Below are 19,196 nucleotides of genomic sequence, written 5' to 3'. Positions count from 1 at the left end.
TGTAAGAACTAAGATGGAAAAGTAAACCACCAAATTGGTGTCTCTCTCTCACACACACACACACAAATATATTTTCATTTACAACATGGGGTTAACCTCCCTAGACTGTCCCCATGAAATACATGTTTATTATGAGAAAGGGATTTCAATAATGGTGAGAACATTGAATATACTACAGAGGAAGTGTCAATCACATAATAACACCCAAGGATCAAGAAAAACATGTGTTTTGAAAACAAATCAAGTCCTGTAGAAGTGCCAAACATAGACAATTCCCTCCAATACTCATTTCCAAACAGGATACTCTTTAGAAAACAAACACATGGACATTCCTGCTCATGACTGAGAAGTCAAGGAGTGACACAGGCTCTCCTTTAGAGAGGAGTCTAGTGGTGTTCTGAGAAAGAAAAGACACAGAGATGGGAACTGGCAAGCTATATTATGAAAGGCCAAGCCACTGCACCGTGTGCTGAAGCTAGATACACTGCAGCTGAAGACTGAAAGGAGTTTGATTTGGAGCTGAACTGCTTGGGTCTGACAGGCAGTCACAAGGTACTGTCAGTTCTGAAATAGAAAGATCAACTATTCAGTGGTGAAGTCTGTAAGGACATCCCATCAAGGCTTTGGCCCATGTGTTTAGTACATATGCCATCAATGACATCCCAGGTACTAAATAACTGTCATCTTTGTGGCACTTCAATTCAATCTTTGATAATGAATTTGAAAATTAAGATGGAGACCTCAGAAAAGAAGGGAAGGTAGGGTGGAGAATGCTGACTTTCTGCTCCTGTCCAGCTTGACCCACCTCATAGAAGAGTCCTTCTGGGAACTGCTGGAAGCACTGCGCACACACGAAACACTGCTCATGGTATAGCTCGCCGTTACTGTTCACGATCTTCTCAGCAGGTGCAAAGCCTCCCTTGCAGCGCTCACAAGTGGCGCTGGCCAGGGCATTGGCCATGTTGCTGTAACACAAAAAAGACATCAAGTCACAGACTGTCAACCTTTTTCTTAGGCTTAAGACCAGACAACATGAAGAACTAAGGAGCAAATTCTATCTGATCACAAAACTTGTATTTTATCTATAAAGCCAGTTTATTGCTAGTGCCTTAAGTCTTTCAATGCAATTTGTCTCAGTCTCTTTACCCCAGCACATTAGGTTCTAAAAGGGCCTCCTGCTTTGATTCTGGGTTTTTTTTTTTTTTTTCCTTTCTTTCTTTGGTACTAGTGATTGAACCCAGAGGTGCTTCACCACTGAGCCACATCCCCATCCCTTTTTTATATTTTATTTACAGACAGGATCTCACTGAATTGCTTAGGGCCTTGCTAAGTTGCTGAGGCTGACATTGAACTTGGCATCCTCCTGTCTCAGCCTCCCAAGCCTTGGGATTACAGGCATGCGCCACTGTGCCTGGCTTGATTTTATTTTTGTTTAACATGTTGGGCATTCTTCGTTAAATAAGAGAGAGCATTTAAGATGTATTAGACAATAGGGATAGAAAAGGAAGACACGAGTTGCTTTCAGTCCTATACACAGTGCCATGAGCCTATGATCCCAAAACTCCTCAGGAGGCTGAAGTGGGAAGATTGCTTGAGTCCAGGAGTTTGAGGTCAGCCTGGGCAACACAGTAAGACTCTGTCTCCAAAAACAAACAAAACAGCAACAACAACAACAAACTGCCCTTAAGAAACTCAGGTTTCTGCTGGGCTTGGTGGCACACACCTGTAATCCCAGCAGCTCAGGAGGCTGAGGCAGGAGGATCATGAGTTCAAAGCCAGCTTCAGCAAAAGTGAGGTGCTAAGCAACTGAGTGAGACCTTGTCTCTAAATAAAATACAAAATAGGGCTGAGGATGTGGCTCAGTGGCCAAGTGCCCCTGAGTTCAATCCCAGGTACCAAAAAACAAAAACAAACAAAAAGTTAGACTTTAGTGAATGTGGGGTGCACACCTATAATCCTAGGAACTTGGGAGGTTGAGGCAGGAAGATCATAAGTTTGAGGCCAACCTCAGCAACTCAGTGAGAAGTTGTCTCAAAATTTAAAAAAGGGCTAGGGATGTAACTCAATGGAGAAATCCCTGGGTTCAATCCCTAGTACCATAAAGAAAGAAAACAAGACAAAAAAGTAAAAAACTTGACTTTATTTAAGTAGGCTTGAAAAATGTCACCAAAAAAACGGAAGGAAAGAGGACAGGGTAGCATACTACTGGTCAAACCTGGCCAAAACCTCATATTAAATGAATTTCTACTATGTCATTTCAAAATTATTATGGGATGGGGAGAAAAATCTCGTTTCCTTCTTTCCACATTAATTGTGACAGTTTTAGTGAATCTCTGAAGAGGTGTGTGCTGTTTCTTTTCCCCTGACTAAAGTGCACAGGTGACCCTGAGTGGAGAAGTATGGTAAGCCCCACATCTGCCCCAATAATTCTCAGAACTGCTTTGAGAATGAAATAAGAAAAAAGTACACAAAGCCAGTTGGGAAACCAGAGGATGATACTTAAACATGTGGGGTTTTTATTAACTCTAAACCTCTCGAAAGATTCTCAAGACCTCAAGCGATCTTACAATGGAACTCCAAAAATGCTGAGAAACCTATTTTTTGAATGTCTTACTTTGTATTGCCAAAATCAGTGGTTTTCAGAGTGTATGGGTCACCATGACCCTTTAAGGGATCTGAAAGGTCCTCTCTTTTCCAACCATATCTTTTTGGGGACCATTTTTCTTTCCATCCCTCATCTAAAACAATACACTGCAACAGGCTGAATGTAGAAGCAGATATGCAAAAGTGTCTTTTATCAAGACAGACATTAATGAGATTTGAAGAAATGTCAAAAAAAAAAAAAAAAAAGTCATTCTTCCCTCTAACCATTTTCCATTTTGGAAAATAGTCATTTTTATAAAACTATTAATATCATCAATTACTAAGATTATTAACATGTAATGAGTTTATTGTTATTTTAAAGTGAGTTAGTAAATATTTAGGATCTTTCTCAGTTTAAATTTCTCATACAGGGCTGGGGTTGTGGCTCAAGTGGTAGAGCACTTGCCTAGCACACTCGAGGCACTGGGTTTGATTCTCAGCACCATGTAAATAAATAAATAAATAAGGCCATCAACATCTAATTTTAAAAAACCACTTAAAATAAATAAATAAATAAATTTCTCGTACAGTAAATACTGATAATGAAGTTATCTGGAACTTCAACACTTGTTTATTTATTTACTTATTTTTTGGGGGGCAGTGTTGGGGTGAGTGTAAAGAGGTTTCATATCAAAATGTTTGGTTACTACTGACATGTTCATACTTATTACACTAGAGACTGTTTATATTTAAGTTCAAATATTCAAGTAGAATTAGCAAAATAGGTAGACACATAAAAACAAGGAGTTATTTCCCACACACAGGAAAAATAAACTGGTTTAGAGATAAAGCATTCCTTTTTAATAACAAACGGGGAAAAAGGAAACAGAACAATCACCCTGCTATCCTACTGACCCACTCATGCTTCCCTTTCCTTTCTTGTCTTGACCTTCTGGCATGGTGCCCTTCTTTTACAGTTTACTTTATATCCAAACTGCATATGATAGAAATTACTTTTTTAAAGTCACAAATGAATTATAGCTGCCATTCTGCCTTAAAACTTTCCTTGTTTCTAAAAGTCCTAGAAATGGCAGTCTCCTATGATAAGCCAAGCTGGTCTTCAAATTTGACACATTTATCTGCAGATACCCACTCAGAGTACAAGCTCTACCTGCATGTGTGGTCCCCTAACACAGCTTGTGACCTCCTAGGTATTTCATTAATCTACTTTGTATAATTACTTTCAGTGTTCTCCTTAATCTTCACTATGAACCTGTGAGCAGATGATACAAAGAGCCTCCATTTTCAGACATGTTAATTAACTGTTTTTCCCCTATCAGTTTCCAAGTTTTACTGTAATTTTTCAGAAAGACTTTTCACTAGCCAGGCGCAGTGGCACATGCCTGTAATCCCAGTGGCTTGGAGGCTGAGGCAGGAGGATCAAAGCCAGCCTCAGCAAAAGTGAAGCACTAAGCAACTCAGTGAGATCCCATCTCTAAATAAATATAAAATAGGGCTGGGGATGTGGCTCAGTGGTCAAGTGCCCCTGAGTTCAATCCCTGGTCTCCCCCCCAATCCCAAAAGAAACTCAGGTTTCCAGTTGGACAAGTAGCTTAATTAAAACATCCATAAGACAACATCTCAAAGCAAAATTCTTTTCTCAGTATCAAAAAAAAAAAAAAAAAAAAAAAAGATTTTCACTAAAAAGTGTTGATGATAAGGGACATAATCCTAACTGGCCAATCATGATTGATTTCACTGATCTATTTCAATAGGTCAACTCACAGAGCAAATGGTATCATCCAGCTTTTCATTATTCAAGTGCCTCACTTATGATATATAAAACATCTTTTCTAGTATTAAAAAAATGCAACAATAAGCAAAATCTAAAAATCATTTGGATCATCACTATGCAGTTAAAATTTTGGTTACAAGGATAATTCCCCAACAAAATGTTCATCAATTCAATTTTTTACTGTTTCATCTAATCTGCCCCTTATCTTTGACAAGATTAGAATATAAATTTTTCCTACTATAAATCCCAGCAAGACAAACTCTCAGCTTCCCTCACAGATGACACAATGAAAATGTACTATTACTAGAAATCTACTTCAGACAAGAACTTACTACTCTTCCTGTGAAGACAGCATTTTCCTTCATATATGTGTGTCCTTCAGCACAAGCTTTACATGACAAGGCAACCTGTTTGCCTCCCTGGAATATGCTGCACTGTGGGCCACCCTCGGGGCACCAGATAATCCCGCAAAAGCCCTGCTAAATAAAACCATATTAGCCAGATCAAAATAGCTAGGGAATCAGGAGTTGAAGAAAGAACTCAAGGTCTGGAAGGGGCATTCCGAGAGGGAGGAAGACTCACAATTTCGCATAAAAGTCACAAAACTCCTTGTAGACTTTTACATCACTGTGTCTGCGCTGCAATTTGGACACAGCTCTCTCGTCTTCATTCCCATTAGCCTCCTGGACACTGTTAAGAACAGTCCGGGGGATTTCTTCATTCTCTGGAATAGCACAGGGGCGAGCTCGGCCTGGGAAGGCCATCGTGGGTACTGAGGAGCACAGAGCTCAGGACGAGAGCAGCAGGAAACAGAGACAGGAGAAACAATATCCAGGCCTCCCAGCTTCCTAGCCAGGGTCACTCCCACTGTTCCCACGCACGTCAGCCTGGCTGGCCAGGGTGGCTACCGACACTTCATGTTAAGAGCTCGGTAGCAGGCACAGCAGACTGGATTTACTGAGGGTTTCTAGAAGTTCTAGAAAACATTCCACAGAATAGTGGCAGTCTTTTTCTGAGCTGCTTTCCTGGTGGACTGAGCCCATTAACACTGCTATAGGAATAGAAGGTTGCTTTGTAGGCTTTCAAGAGAAACGAACATATAGGGCCCTGGGTATCTGTCACCAGGCTTCAATTCAACATCACCAACACTGTGAACTCAACTTTGGTATGCAAAGAACCTTTGGAGGGCTTGTGGAACACCCCCTGAGAAGCTCTGATGAGGCCATGATAAGAGCACACTATGAGGAATATCTGTTCCCTTCCCTGGCATGGGGTCCCACAGCCACAGTGCCCAGGAATCCCTGAGCCTCTGAAACCAAGAGCTACATTTGTCTTCTATTATATTCACTTTTGGCACATAGCAAGAGTTCACTAAAAGTTTCATTGAATGAATACAAGTGAAAATAGGCATATCCTACAGTTTACTTATAAACTGTGTTCTATTTAATACCAGTTAATCCTGCAATAGATAAGTCAGGCTTCCCTAGTCTCTACCATGACTAAGGAAGTCATCACATGCTCTGGCATTCTGACTATATTCAGTTTGTACTACTCTCTTGTGATGGTTTTAATGATAATGACAATGATGTAGCACCAGCGGCTTAGAGTCTTTCTCTGTCTCCAGTCCTCTCAGCTCAGTAAACTGTCTCACCCAAAGCAAGCAACAAAAAGGAGCTTGTGAAAAAATCTACAGAGTAGGCACAGGTACAATGATGAACATCTCAGGTTACAATGGAGACAGGAGAGCCTCAAGAGCAGAAAGCAACATGCAGCTTAGACCTGAATAACAACAATAAATAATGATATAAAAGTTAGTAAATAAGACAGGATTGATAGATATTAAACCAGGCAGACAGTTAAAAATTAACCTGTTCCCAACATTGTAGCCAACTTCTTTGTCCCAGGACAGCAGGAAAAAGGGAGGCAGGGCAGACCTGAGTGAAAGCTACAGACTTAAAGGCTAACCAATCAGAATGTAGGGGGCCGAGCCAATAGCCTTAGCACTTTTCTAAAACCTGATCAGCATAAATATTGATCAATGGCCCTACCCAGTCACCCTAGACAAGTACAGTTAAGTGGCAACTTGCTATCAGATTCTCTTACTTTTGGCAGCTTCTCACTTAAATAAATCCTACCCTTTCGCTCTCACCTTCTGTTGTCTGGGTTTCCTTCTTTGAATTTGCAAGACAAGATCCCAGAAAGAAGCCACTGACAGGGCTGGCTTGTGGCTCAGTGGTAAAGCGTTTGCCTCACAGGTGTAAGGCACTGGGTTCAATTCTCAGCACCACATATAAATAAATGAATAAAATAAAGGTCCATCAACAACTTAAAAAAAAAATGAAGCCACTGACAGGTATCTGGGGTCTGCTGCAACAATATAGCAGCAGTGGATGAAATTCTGATTTTATTAGCAATTGCCCCAATCACATCAGTTAATCTTCACAACATACCTATGAAACTGGTATTATTTACAGGTGAAGAAACTAAGGCACAAAGGGACTGAATAACTAGTAAAAAGGTGCTATAGAGTATGTTTTGAGGTTAGGTATTATAATTCCTCAGGTGTGTATTGGCTCTTTGGGGGTCTTTGTGGTTCCACACAAATTTTAGGAGTGCTTTTTCTAATTCTTTGAAAAATATCATTGCATTTTGATAGAAAATGTACTGAATTTGTAGATAGCTTTGGAGAGTAAAAAGACATTTTAACAATATTAATTTTTTCAATCCATTAGAATGGATATTTTTATTTGTGTGTGTGTGTGTTCTCTCCAATTTCTTTCATCATTGTTTCGTAATTTCAATTGTAGAGATCATTAATTTTCTTGGCTCAACTTATTCCTTTATATTTATTTTTTGTAGCTATTATAATGAGATTGTTTTCTTGTTTTCCTTCCCAGAAGTTTCATTATTGAAATATTAAAAAAAAAAACACAATGATTTTGGTATTTTGATTTTATATTATGCAACCTTATACTGAATTTGTTTATCAATTCTGAGGATCGAATCTAGTGCCTCACCCGTGCTAGGTGAGCACTCTACCACTGAGCCACAACCCCAGCCCCAATTCTAACAGGTTTTTGGTGGAAGTTTTAGGTTTTTCTATACCTAAAATAGTGTTGTCTAAAAGCGGGATAATATGATGTCTTCTTTTCTATCTGGATGCCTTTAAATAGAAGTTACTTCAACATGAATTGATTTTATGATCAAAGAAATATACCATAAATACATTTTAAACTGTTTAATCAATCAGTATAATAGCTATTCTTTAGCAGCTATTCTGATAATGTCTATGACTTCTTATTTTTTTTTAATATTTTTTTAGTTGGACACAATTTTTATTTATTTATTTTTATGTGGTGCTGAGGATCGAATCCAGGGCCTCACCCATGCTAGGTGAGCACTCTACCACTGAGCCACAACCCCAGCCCCAAGGTCTATGACTTCTTAAAAAAGTAACTGCTCATTTTGTTCCAAGATTTACTTTGCATCATATAGAACACATGAATGTGCTCAGGATATAGCAGATCCAAGGGGGTTTTAAAGACATATCTGTCCCACTCACTATTAGTAGAAAATATTACATATCTGTTGAGTGAATAAACAAGTAAATACAAGACAGGCATGGTGGTGCACACCTGTAATCCCAGCAGCTTGGGAAGCTGAGGCAGGGGGACTGCAAGTTCAAAGCTAGCTTCAGCAATTTAGCAAGACACTGTCTTAAATAACAACTAAAAAGGGCTGGGGATATGGTTCAGTGTTTAAGCACCCCTGGGTTCAATCCCTGGTTTAAAAAAAAATGTGAATACAAGTCACAGCACTGCTTCTATGAGTATACAATGTGGTCAGGGAAACAATATATAGATATACATATGGTTTCTGCCATATGCAAGCAAAATATGATGCAGATTTCTAGGTCAGTGCCCAGTGCTGAATGAACAAGGTGGTCTGTATATCCATAGTGTCCTAAATAAGGATCATTTATCAAGAAGCCAACGGAAAGGTTAGGCAGCATCATTCTTCCACAAAGACTACACAGGCAGTCACTTCTCTGATTTAGCTACCACACAACAGAGTTAAAAGAAATGTGTTATGTTATTTTTCCAAGGAGGACAAGGGACTAATTTAAGGCCAAATAATCAAAATGAACACCACTGCTCAAGTTCTTTATGCATGCATTTTGTTACTTTTAAACCTTTTTTTTTTTTTTTTGGCAATTATGTCACTTGAAGAAATGCAAACAATGTTTTGGACTGTGACTGTAACCTTGAGAAAAATATTTATCTATCACAATGTTCTGAGTGAAACTGCTACTGCTACTACAGCAGCATCAAAATGGTCTTTCAAGTAGAATGAGAGGATATTTTTCAAAAATACCAAAAAAAAAAAAAAATGCATTTTATTTGAAGAGCTAGTCCATTAGTTGGGTTTTGTTGAAGAACTAGGGTCACTTGAGGTCCTCAATTAAGGATTCCTCCAAGAGGTTCTATGATTTAATTAACCCTCCTCATCACCATGGCTAACTTGGGGCTTTGGGAGATCCTTCATGGCAGGTCTGAACCCTAAAATTCCTTAAATCCATCCAGACTACAGGGGTTTCTCTTTCATAAAAATCACTTTTCTGACCATTTACTGTATGCCAAACTCTTATCATGTACTGAAGGATTGATTTAGGCACTGATTGAGTGCACCTGACATTTTATTAAGGGTCAAACTACAGCCACATCTGGTATTAAGCTGACGCACCAGTAAAGACACTGCAGTGCCTCAGATTCCACCAGTCTGCTAACTCCACCACTCCAGCCAAAACAAACTCCACCTCTGACACTCACTACCAAAGACAAATAGCCTACTGGGAGATATTACACAAAACATTTCAGTTATTTCCAGGACCTCAAGTACTAGCTGACAAAATAAAAAAGAAACTTTCTTTTTGGTGATGTTCAGGATCTAACTCAGCCTCACCTCATGCTAGGCAAGCACTCTATCATGAGACTATACCCAAGCCCCCCAAAACATCTGTTTAAAAATGAAAAGTATAGAAAAGTTTATTAGAGAAGGAAGGGAAATATCCTCAAGAGAGGATGGGTCATTTCAGAGAGAAGAGTGACAAAAATGCAGTTTTTTAATAGCTGATATTTTTAAATTAAAATGCTCTCAAACTGAATCATGTTCATCCCTATGGCATCTGTAGCGTTTACAAGCCAAACTAGACATTTTGACCAACTGCTCTAACACAAAGAACTTTAGTATAGTTGTCCTTCAAAATCTGTGGATTCTGCTCATAGATTAAAACCTCAGATCAAACATATTTGTTTTAAAAAACTGCATATGTACTGAACGTGTAGGGTTTTCTCATCATTATTCCCTAAACAATATCATATAAGAATAATTTACACAGCACTTATATTTTAGTAGGTATTAATAAGTAAATCTAGAGATGAATTAAAGGATATGGGAAGATGTGCATAGGTTATATGTAAATACTATGCAATTTTATACAAGGGACTTGAGTATACCTGGATTTTGGTAAGGGGGGTAGGGATGGGATATAGGGTAGTGTTTTGGAACCAAATTCTCCTCCACACTAGGTAACTGTAGAGGAAAAGGGGAGTGCTAATAAATGCTTTACTCCTTTCCACAGATTTACATAATTTATGACTAAATAAAAAATTCAGCAGGAAATCACTAAGATAAAACTTCTCCAACTCTAATAAAAGACTTTTGTGTCATACAGGGTGTTTAAATTGGTGAGGTGGCCTGGCTAAATTACCACCTAGCAAAATGAACTATTTTCACTATTATTCTCCATCTCACTCAAATGGAAAATTTAATCTGATTTCTCCCAGACTACTAAAAACAAAACAATCATGACTTGCAAGTAAAGATAATGGAGCTGGAAAATTCTTTCCCATTTCCCAGCTTCCAGAACAAATGCACTGTGTTTTCCTTCAACAGACAGTGAAGAAATAGACAAAGGTTAGCCAGAAAAGGATATGAATTTATAATTAATATGTCATTTTGTCTTGTGTTAAAACTATTTCCTAATTCTTAATTGCGCAAGCAAAAAAAAAAAAAAAAAGGGAGAGAGAGAGAGAGAGAGAGAGAGAGAGAGGTTACCACAGAAGCACTAGAGAGGTGAGAAAGAAATAAGGCATACGTTTCTCAAACTGCCTTAAAATGGTGCATTTTTTACATGTCTGCACTAGTGTTGTTTATCAAAGTAGAACAGAGGTACTTTGACTTTGTTCTTGTATGCTGAAGAAACTAAGTGAAAAAAAAGTTATCTCCTAACAACCATGAAATAAGCAGACTATATTATTTCCCTGCACCATCAAGGCCCTATCTTCGGGACCAGGAAGCCCATCCCTAAGTCCAGCAATTACAATGACTGGGATAATGCTGTTTGCATCAAGAATCTCCCTTTGAAACAAAATGTATCTAAAAGTAAGAGACTATTTTTGGTGTGCATATGGATTTATAGAGAAGTGTGTTCATTTCCTTCAAGAGGAAAATGAGTGGAATGCTATTCAGTTGGTGGCTGAAAACTTTCAGGAAGTGAATCAGCAGGAACATATTTAATATTAAAATCTTAGTACTTGGAGGCTGGGCAAAAATTCCTCCTCTGGTCTCCAAGTCAATGGAAATGAAAACTGCAGAAGAAGGTAGTCACTCAAGAGCCACAGCCAAGAATGCACCATAGGACAGCAGGGCAGGCAGAGTGCTCTGATTCCATGCCCACAAGCGCTCTGCAATATAAGCCAGGTCCTGAACATGCTTCCACAGCATTAGAAATACTCTGCCCAAGTCATCAAAAATACAAACAATAATAAATGCTGGAGAGAAATTTGGAGGAAAAGGAACAGTTTTACACTGCTGGTGGGATTGTAAATTAGTATAAACACTATAAAAATCAGTGCAGAGGTCCCTCCAAAGATTAGACACAGAACCACCAAATGATCTAGCTATAACATGTCTCGGTATTTATCCTAAAGAATTAAAGTCATCACCATGTCATCATGATACATGCATACACTTATTTATAGCACCACAATTCACAATAGCCAGTCTAGGTGCTTATCAATGGATGAATAAAGAAAATGTGGTATATTTACATAATGGAGTTTCACTCAGCCATAAAGAAAAACAAAAATTATGTCATTTACAGGAAAATAGAACTTGAGAACATTACGTTAAGAAAAATAAGTCAGGACTGGGATTGTGGCTCAGTGAGAGTGCTCGCCTAGTATGCGCGAGGCGCTGGGTCCGGTACTCAGCACCACACAAAAATAAATAAATAAAGGTATTGTGTCCAACTACAATTAAAAAAAATATTAAAAAAAAGAAAAAGAAAAAAAGAAAAATAAGTCAGGGGCTGGGGATATAGCTCAGTTGGTAGAGTACTTACCTCACATGCATAAGGCCCTGGGTTCGATCCCCAGTACCACACACCAAAAAAAAAAAAAAGTCAACTCAGAAGGTCAAGAGTCATATGTTTTCTCTCATATGTAGAAGCTAGAGAAGAGAAGGGAAAAACAAAGTGGCAGCAGGGGGTGGGGGGTTGTTAGGTAGTTGGAAGCAATGAACAGTGAAATATATGGTAAGATCATAAGTATTCCTTAAATTATTTTAGGGTCTTTTTAAAACTGCTTTCAAAGTAGACAAGAATACAAAGTATGATAGTTAATTTGTAGAAAATAACAGAAGCCAAAGGAGCTAACTGGAAAATATGTCAAAAGAAAAGGATTAATGAGGGGCTGGGGTTGTGGCTCAGTGGTAGAATGCTCATCTAGCATGTGTGGGGCCCTGGGTTTGATTCTCAGCACCATACAAAGATAAATAAATAAAGGTATTGTGTCCATCTAAAACTAAGAAAAATATATTTTAAAAAAGAAAGAAAAAGACAAGGTCCATCAAGGTTAGAGTGAAGCTAGGAATTATGGCTATAGCTGTCTCCATTTGTCTAGGAAGGAAGATTCCTTTGGTAGCGCAGGCGCACTAATGTAACTTCTGACTGGCTACTGATCCCAGTGTCCATATTAACATGGGACTGACTTGTAGATGAAGCTCCCCTGAAAAGGATGGTCACCATGACAGTACTGGAGAGGACAAATTGAAGTCAAAAACATCATCACCTAATGTGAAGGAGGAGCTGAACACTTGACTGGCAAAGAGTACAGAAGGTGGTCCCCAGCTCTCCTGGTAAACATCAAACAGTAATATATTTGGAGACAGAAGTGTTTCCTTGTCATTCTCTTCATGGAGATGATCCACCCTCTCTTTCTCGAGAGTGTTCTCTGCTTGTACCTTAGTTTGCTTTTACTTTATTTTCATTTATAATAAAGTTTCTCTTGCATGGGTTTTGGTGTCTGACTTTAAATTTTCTTTCATCAGAACATAAGAACCAAACTTTGAAGTTTCAGCTCTCTGCTTTCCTGTGACAGGGGAAAATAGAAGCCAAAGGAGCTAACTGGAAAATATGTCAAAAGAAAAGGAGTAATGAGGGGCTGGGGTTGTGGCTCAGTGGTAGAACGCTCATCTAGCATGTGTGGGGCCCTGGGTTTGATTCTCAGCACCACATAAAGATAAATAAATAAAGGTATTGTGTCCGTCTAAAGGTATTGTGTCTCATGAAAAGCAAAGGAGATCAGTAGACTAAAGGAAAGAGACCAAGGGGAGGAAGAAGGGGAGCAAAAAGGGAAATACTGGGTAATGACATTGGACAAATTACAGTGTTAAACTGTGTACATGTATGAATACGTAACAACAAATCCCACCATAATGTACAACTATAATGCACTAATACAAAAAGGTAGGAAAAAATACTTGGTCAACAATAGGCAGAAAATGTTGCAAATCAGTAGTTAATTTACTTAATATTAACCATTTTTTTTTCTCAATACTGGGTTTCAAACCCAGAGCTTCCCACATTATATGCAAACACTCTACCATTGAGCCACAACTCCAGACCAGTACTAACCAATTTAACAAGTACTGACAGCCTAGAGAGGCCTATTTTTCATGAAGGACTTCTCTCTGCAAGATCACTAAAAAAAAATTTTCAACATGACCTAAACAACAAAATTACATGCCACAAAAGGATTTCATTGTATAAAAGATATGGAGCCGGTAAAATTGAAGAGAGAGATGGAAATAAAGCTCTTCACAGCATTCTCTCTTTCTCCAAGACTCTCTCTGACATTAACATTCTGAACACAATACAGCTGACTGGCTGCCTACACTTAGGGATCCTGCTCTACAATAATGAAGACATTTCCTCATACATCTCAACCCACTACAGAAAAAAAGATTCAAGACTAGACCAGGAGATCAGCAGAATGTGCAGCAAAAGACCAACTACTAATGGCAGAACACTAAGAAATGACCCGAACACCAGGGCAGCATATTTCTGCACACCTGTGCATGCAGATGTGTATGTATGCTGGGACAGGACCACTGGCCTGCACTATTTTGTTTTGGTAAACTGTAATATATCTCATTATAGAAAATGTACAAAAATGTAAAGTGTAGCTGGAAACAAACACTTTAACAGTTTGGTCTCTAAGAACATATACATGCATGTGATTTTAATGCAAGGTAACTATTTAACATTATCTTAATAAGTGATGATCAGCATTTCCAATTCTGGGTGACAGATCTAAAAGGATGTAAAATTACTGTCCCTTCTCTCTGGAACTCTGCCTCAGTCCTGCCCAGGTCTTCTCTTAGCTCCTTCTTGGGGAGTTGCAGCCTTCACTCATGAGTTTAGCAACTGAAGTGTTTATTGTACATCTTGTTCAATGGATACGATTTTAGGAAAACAATATTATGCTCTGTATTGTAAAGGTACTCCTTATCTCCTCAAGGACATCAAAAGTCCCTGAAAGAACTCCTACAGCCTTTGTACCCCTTCTGGCACCAAGTACCCTCTCAGTATGCAAGTATTGTACATCCTGTAAGAAACAGAGGGCCTCTGACAAGACTGTGCACTGGTAGGCACTGACCCCACTTCCCACCCCCAAAAGTTCAGTGTCCTTAGTAGGACTTTGTGTCCTCAGTACAGGCAGTTGACTCAATGAAAAATCACTGCAATTTAAACTCTCTCTCAATTTTTTTCCTCAACTGAACCTAATGGCCACTCAGGAAGAATGTTTGATTAATTTTTTAAAATTCTTAAAATTTTCCCTCATAGGTTAGGTAATTTTTCTCTGAAATTTTAATGTTTTTCCTGGGAAATGTCTCTAAAAGCAGTTCCTTCAACGTTTAAGTCACTTCTCCCTTTTATTCATATTGAGATCCATTAATATATTCTGTTCCCTAAATGTTTTTTGAAAAAGATATTGCATTCTGACCAAAATAGATATATTTGAGGAAGCCCTGTACTTCAAATATAGACCAGGAGTATTTTTAGTAAGTGTTGACTTAAGAGATGCCCAGATTACTAGGGAAACCTCTGAGTGCATCCAGGAGCTCTTTATATGGCCATGGTGGCCAAGGACCAGACTTTCTGGCTCTTCATTACATTCTTATTTTAGTTCTGACTCAGCAGGGCTATCTCATCCAACACTGGCTATCAGCTATGTTGGTAGAGGAAGTCAGTGGGAGTTTTTATTTTGTGATTAAGCTTAATGTGAGGCCTACTTTCTTCAATGATAAGCTAAAAAGAAAAACAATTTCAGTATGGAAGGACAAAGAAAAAAACATTTAACTTGTAAAAACTATAAACCCTTTCAAATTCAAATATACATATCTTTCATTGCCAGTACTTTCTGACAAAGAACACACACATTTTAATGTATGAAACAGCATTTGACCATATTGGCCAAGATTAAGCAGAGAAACTGAAATTTCATTTTTGGAAATTTAAAAGGTTTCTTCTCTTTCAATAATTTCCAACTTTGTGATGTACAAAGAAAGGCAGGAAATTATTTTGGCTACCACAACTTAGTTTATCTTGCAATAAAAAAAAGATAATGACCAGCTGGTGCGGATATGTTGATGGCCAGCTCACAGTTGGGGCTGCAGCCTCTCCCAGGAATCTTTGGATACTCCTCCTCTTTTTTCTGGCTCTTGTAATTCAGCCCCTTTCTCATCCCCATAGAGTTCTCCATCCTCTCCCACAAAATGAAGTTCTAATTTTTGAAAATCACTTAACCCTGTGACAGCTTAAGTAGGAAGCTCTTTGATCAGTTTCTTATCTCTTCTCAAGAAGAGGAATTCTATAACGATCAATAATGGATAAAATTATGGTAATTATGATAGAACCACTCATTTTCTGAGCTTTGCTGGAACACTGGGTCATGGTCACTGCCCCATGTTTCTCCTTTGTAAGCAACACTGAATCAGTGTCAGTAGAGGGCGCTGGAGAGATTATGCGCAGGAAGGGCTTGCTTCTGGTTCCCTTGGCAAACTCCTGGCATGCAGGGCATCCACAGGCACCAGGTTCTACAGCACATAAGGCTTCTTCAGGGTTCAGCTCCCATAGGGCATGGTACCCAGTGGCAACTTTCCTGGTGTTAGCCCCTTGGTGGTTTTGCAGCAGAATATCCTACAGTACTATAGGGGGTGCCTCAGGTTCCTGGTACTGCAGCAAGCTAGCCAGAGACTTCTCTACTGTTCTGTGAGCCTGGCAGTGTGTCCTCAGGGAATGGGGGTGGACTCCCCCTTGGGAACTCTATATCTCAGCCCTAGGGGCAAAGACTGCCCTAAGGCAGCTCTCTGATTATACTGTTGCTTTTTCTCTTCTTAGTAGACAATCCCTTATTACTCTAACACCCCTAGAGTTAATTATTTGTTGTACATATTAAGCTTTACTTTTCAAAATACCATATAGGTTTCCTTTCCTGATTGGACCCAGACCTACAGAGGCCTATGTCAGGACTCTGTAGTTGAGTGTTTTTAGACATTTGAGCTCCTTACTCAATATGAGGAATGAGTCTCACTTAGTAACTTAACTATATTTACATTTGAAACTACAAAGGGGTGGAAAAAGTGGGTTATTAAGTAAAGGTACAGCATAATAAAGTGGTCATTAAATGGAAGTCCACATTAGTCTGCTCCATTCTTTGTTTCTCCAAGCAGAGGTTGACAGTGGACTCATTACTCAATGCAAGGACAGAGGGTTGCATGGCAGCCTCCTACTCCAGTATAGACCAGGGACCACCCCTCACTTCCTGACAGTGCTCTCTGGTACTGGTGACATACTTGGGGCCAATCTATCTATGTTCCTGGAATATTTTTTACAGTGGTGTCACCCTAGCAAAAAGGCAAACAGGGCACCCAGCTCTCCTCAGTCCTCAGAAGCAAGGGGAGACTGGAGGAACCTAAGGTCTTAAGTAAGCTCTCAATAATTGCCTCTGAAAATGGCAGGTAGAGGATGAGAATGCAAGTTCTCAAGCATTCATTAAATGCTGACATAGAAGGTATTCTATGCTGCTTTACTGTGAGTGTCACATATCTTTTCTTGTCATGGCCATTCCTGTGTTTTCCCTCCTGTCACATTACTCCTAAATAAAATGAAGCAACAACCTGGTTTCTAAACAGTCCTTCTATTTCAGAATATTTTGGTGAAAAGGACCATAAGCACTGCTCAACACTGTTATGTGGCATCTCTTCAAAGATATGGTCATGAAAAGGTGCCACAGACAGAAAGCACAACTGGGGAGTGGGGTGTGTGCACACATGCTGTAAAACAGCCCTGGGCTGGGCACAGTGTCACACACCTGTAATCCCAGAGACTCTGGAGGCTGAGGAGGATGCTAAGCTTGAGGCCAGCCTCAACAACTTAAGACTCTATTTCAAAATAAAAATCAAGAAGGACTGAGGATGTACTCAGTGGTAAAGCACTCTGTGTTCTACCCTAGTACCAAAAAAGAAAAGAAAAGCAGTTCTGCAAGGGTTAGAAGAAGACTCAGCTCATGCAAACAGCAAGGGCTATGTTCTGAACAAGCTTTCATGTTTCCTAGAAAGGGACTGGGCAAAGCCTGAAATGCAATACAATAATCATATGAACAATTTCTGTTACAAATTGAGATTTTATGAAACGATATTCCCTCATTCTCTATTTTCTTTCCCCACCATCCACCTCTCCCCCAGACCTCACAGGTGTAAATTAAATTGAGCAGTGGGAATATTGAATTAATGTCAGAGTTACTAAAAAATGAGTACTATGTGGAAGAGCGCAGTTGCCTACCAGAGCATAAACTAGCCCCATAGTCATTCCTTCCCTTCCCTTCTATAGACACCCTTGTAGGAGGAGATCTCAGCCTGAAATGGGACTATGATCCAACACCCTCCACAGGAGCGCTGTTCAGCAGGCTTCTTCTTGCCTGCTCTTGCAGGAGCCGTCCCCTGAAGTCTGGCCACAGGCCATAGCCCAAAGTCAGCCACAAATCTCAAGCATGTTATTTCTTTCTTTCTTTTTTTTTAATGGTTAGATATTTAATTTTATTTATTTATTTTTTTAATTTTTATTGTTGGTTGTTCAAGACATTTAAGAACAGTGTGCAAGAAAGAATCCAAAGAAACAATGGTGAAAATGGAAAGAACACCAATACTCAAGAGTATTTAGTTACTTTGGTAACTGAGGCACAAAGACACACATATACAGGTACCATGTAGTCTAAGCCATGTGTGTGTACACACCTCTTAATAGCTAATTAGTGGAAGAATGTAAAATGAAACTTAAACCTTTCTGGAGGGCTAGGAACTCCCTGCTCTAATCCTTTTGTAAATAGAACTGTTGCCAGGCATTTCAGTTCAGGACCGCAAAGGTACACTGAATGACTCTTGAGTCTATCCAGTCCTTTAATCCAAGCTTTTAATCAAGAATTAGTGAAGAACAAGACAGAAAAATCTCTGTCATGGCAGTTCATAAGAAAGAAAGAATGAAATCAAAACTAACTTGGCACAAAGCCAAATTATTAGGCTAAGAAAATAAGTTTTCAAAGAGCTTAGAAACTATTAGCAAATCAAATGATGAAATACAAAATGGTTCAAATAAACTAGTAAAACCATATGGATTGAACATATGTAAAAGTACTATCTAGCCCTCTAATGATAGCATCTGTGCTGGTTCTATCAATGATTTTATTCTATTTCAAAGCAGTAGTCCTTTTTATCCTTCCACACATAATGCTAACCTAATCTATTAGAGACAAATGACCACATGATTATTTCAAGAATGAGTTTTATCCTTCTATTTAAAACTGCTCTGAAATAAAGGAACTAATTCTATTTAAAAGGTTGAATTTAAAAACAGAATAATTGCTAAGAATTAAGATGCCAGCAAAAGTGAAGAGGAGGAGGAGGAGGAGGAGGAGGAGGAGGAGGAGGGGAAAGAAAAGCAATTCAAAAGAGCAAAACCAAAAGTTTACACTGCTGTCATGATTTAACTTTTCTTTTGGGGGGTAGTTACTGGGGATGGAACCCTGGGGCACTTAACCACTGAGCCACGCCCCTAGACCTTTTTTGCATTTTATTTAGAGATGGGATCTCACTAAGTTGCTAAAGCTAGCTTTGAACTCAAAATCCTCCTGCCTCAGCCTCCCGAGAATTATCACCACACCCGGCCTGTCATGATTTAACATTTCATTACCATATGGATGCATGAATAATTCCTAGAATGGAGGGGGGGGAATGTGTGTGGAGATATAACCTGGTACAGTTTATTAATCTGAATACACATATAATAAGGAAATGAATAATATAATGTTTTCTCATCCAGAAATCATTGTGTACTCTTGCTAAGCAGTTATAGATTGCCTCTAAGGAAACTGCTTGTATAAACAGACTTTGAAAGGTCAATTTACCTTCCTTTTGT

At 39.0% G+C, this 19,196-nt stretch overlaps 1 protein-coding gene across 8 annotated transcripts in view; it reads right to left on the bottom strand.

The window, feature by feature from the left end:
• Positions 1-19,196, bottom strand: part of Lims1 (LIM zinc finger domain containing 1) — a 140,771-nt gene that overhangs the window by 21,386 nt on the left and 100,189 nt on the right. For 4 of the 8 annotated variants that reach the window (XM_046420273.2, XM_046420275.2, XM_046420271.2 and 1 more), the window contains exon 2: positions 806-965. In XM_046420273.2, coding sequence (XP_046276229.1) covers positions 806-965 — 160 coding nt within the window. Of the gene's footprint in view, positions 1-805; positions 966-4,960; positions 5,226-19,196 lie in introns of those variants that run through there. The other 4 variants (XM_058578284.1, XM_046420268.2, XM_046420276.2 and 1 more) reach the window with 3 other exon arrangements.

Source organism: Marmota monax, unplaced genomic scaffold (genome assembly GCF_021218885.2).
Source record: "Marmota monax isolate L192 unplaced genomic scaffold, Marmota_monax_Labrador192_F-V1.1 WCK01_AAM20220418_F8-fsc00204, whole genome shotgun sequence".
Lineage (NCBI taxonomy): Eukaryota > Metazoa > Chordata > Mammalia > Rodentia > Sciuridae > Marmota > Marmota monax.
This window is presented reverse-complemented; position numbering and strand designations above follow the sequence as displayed.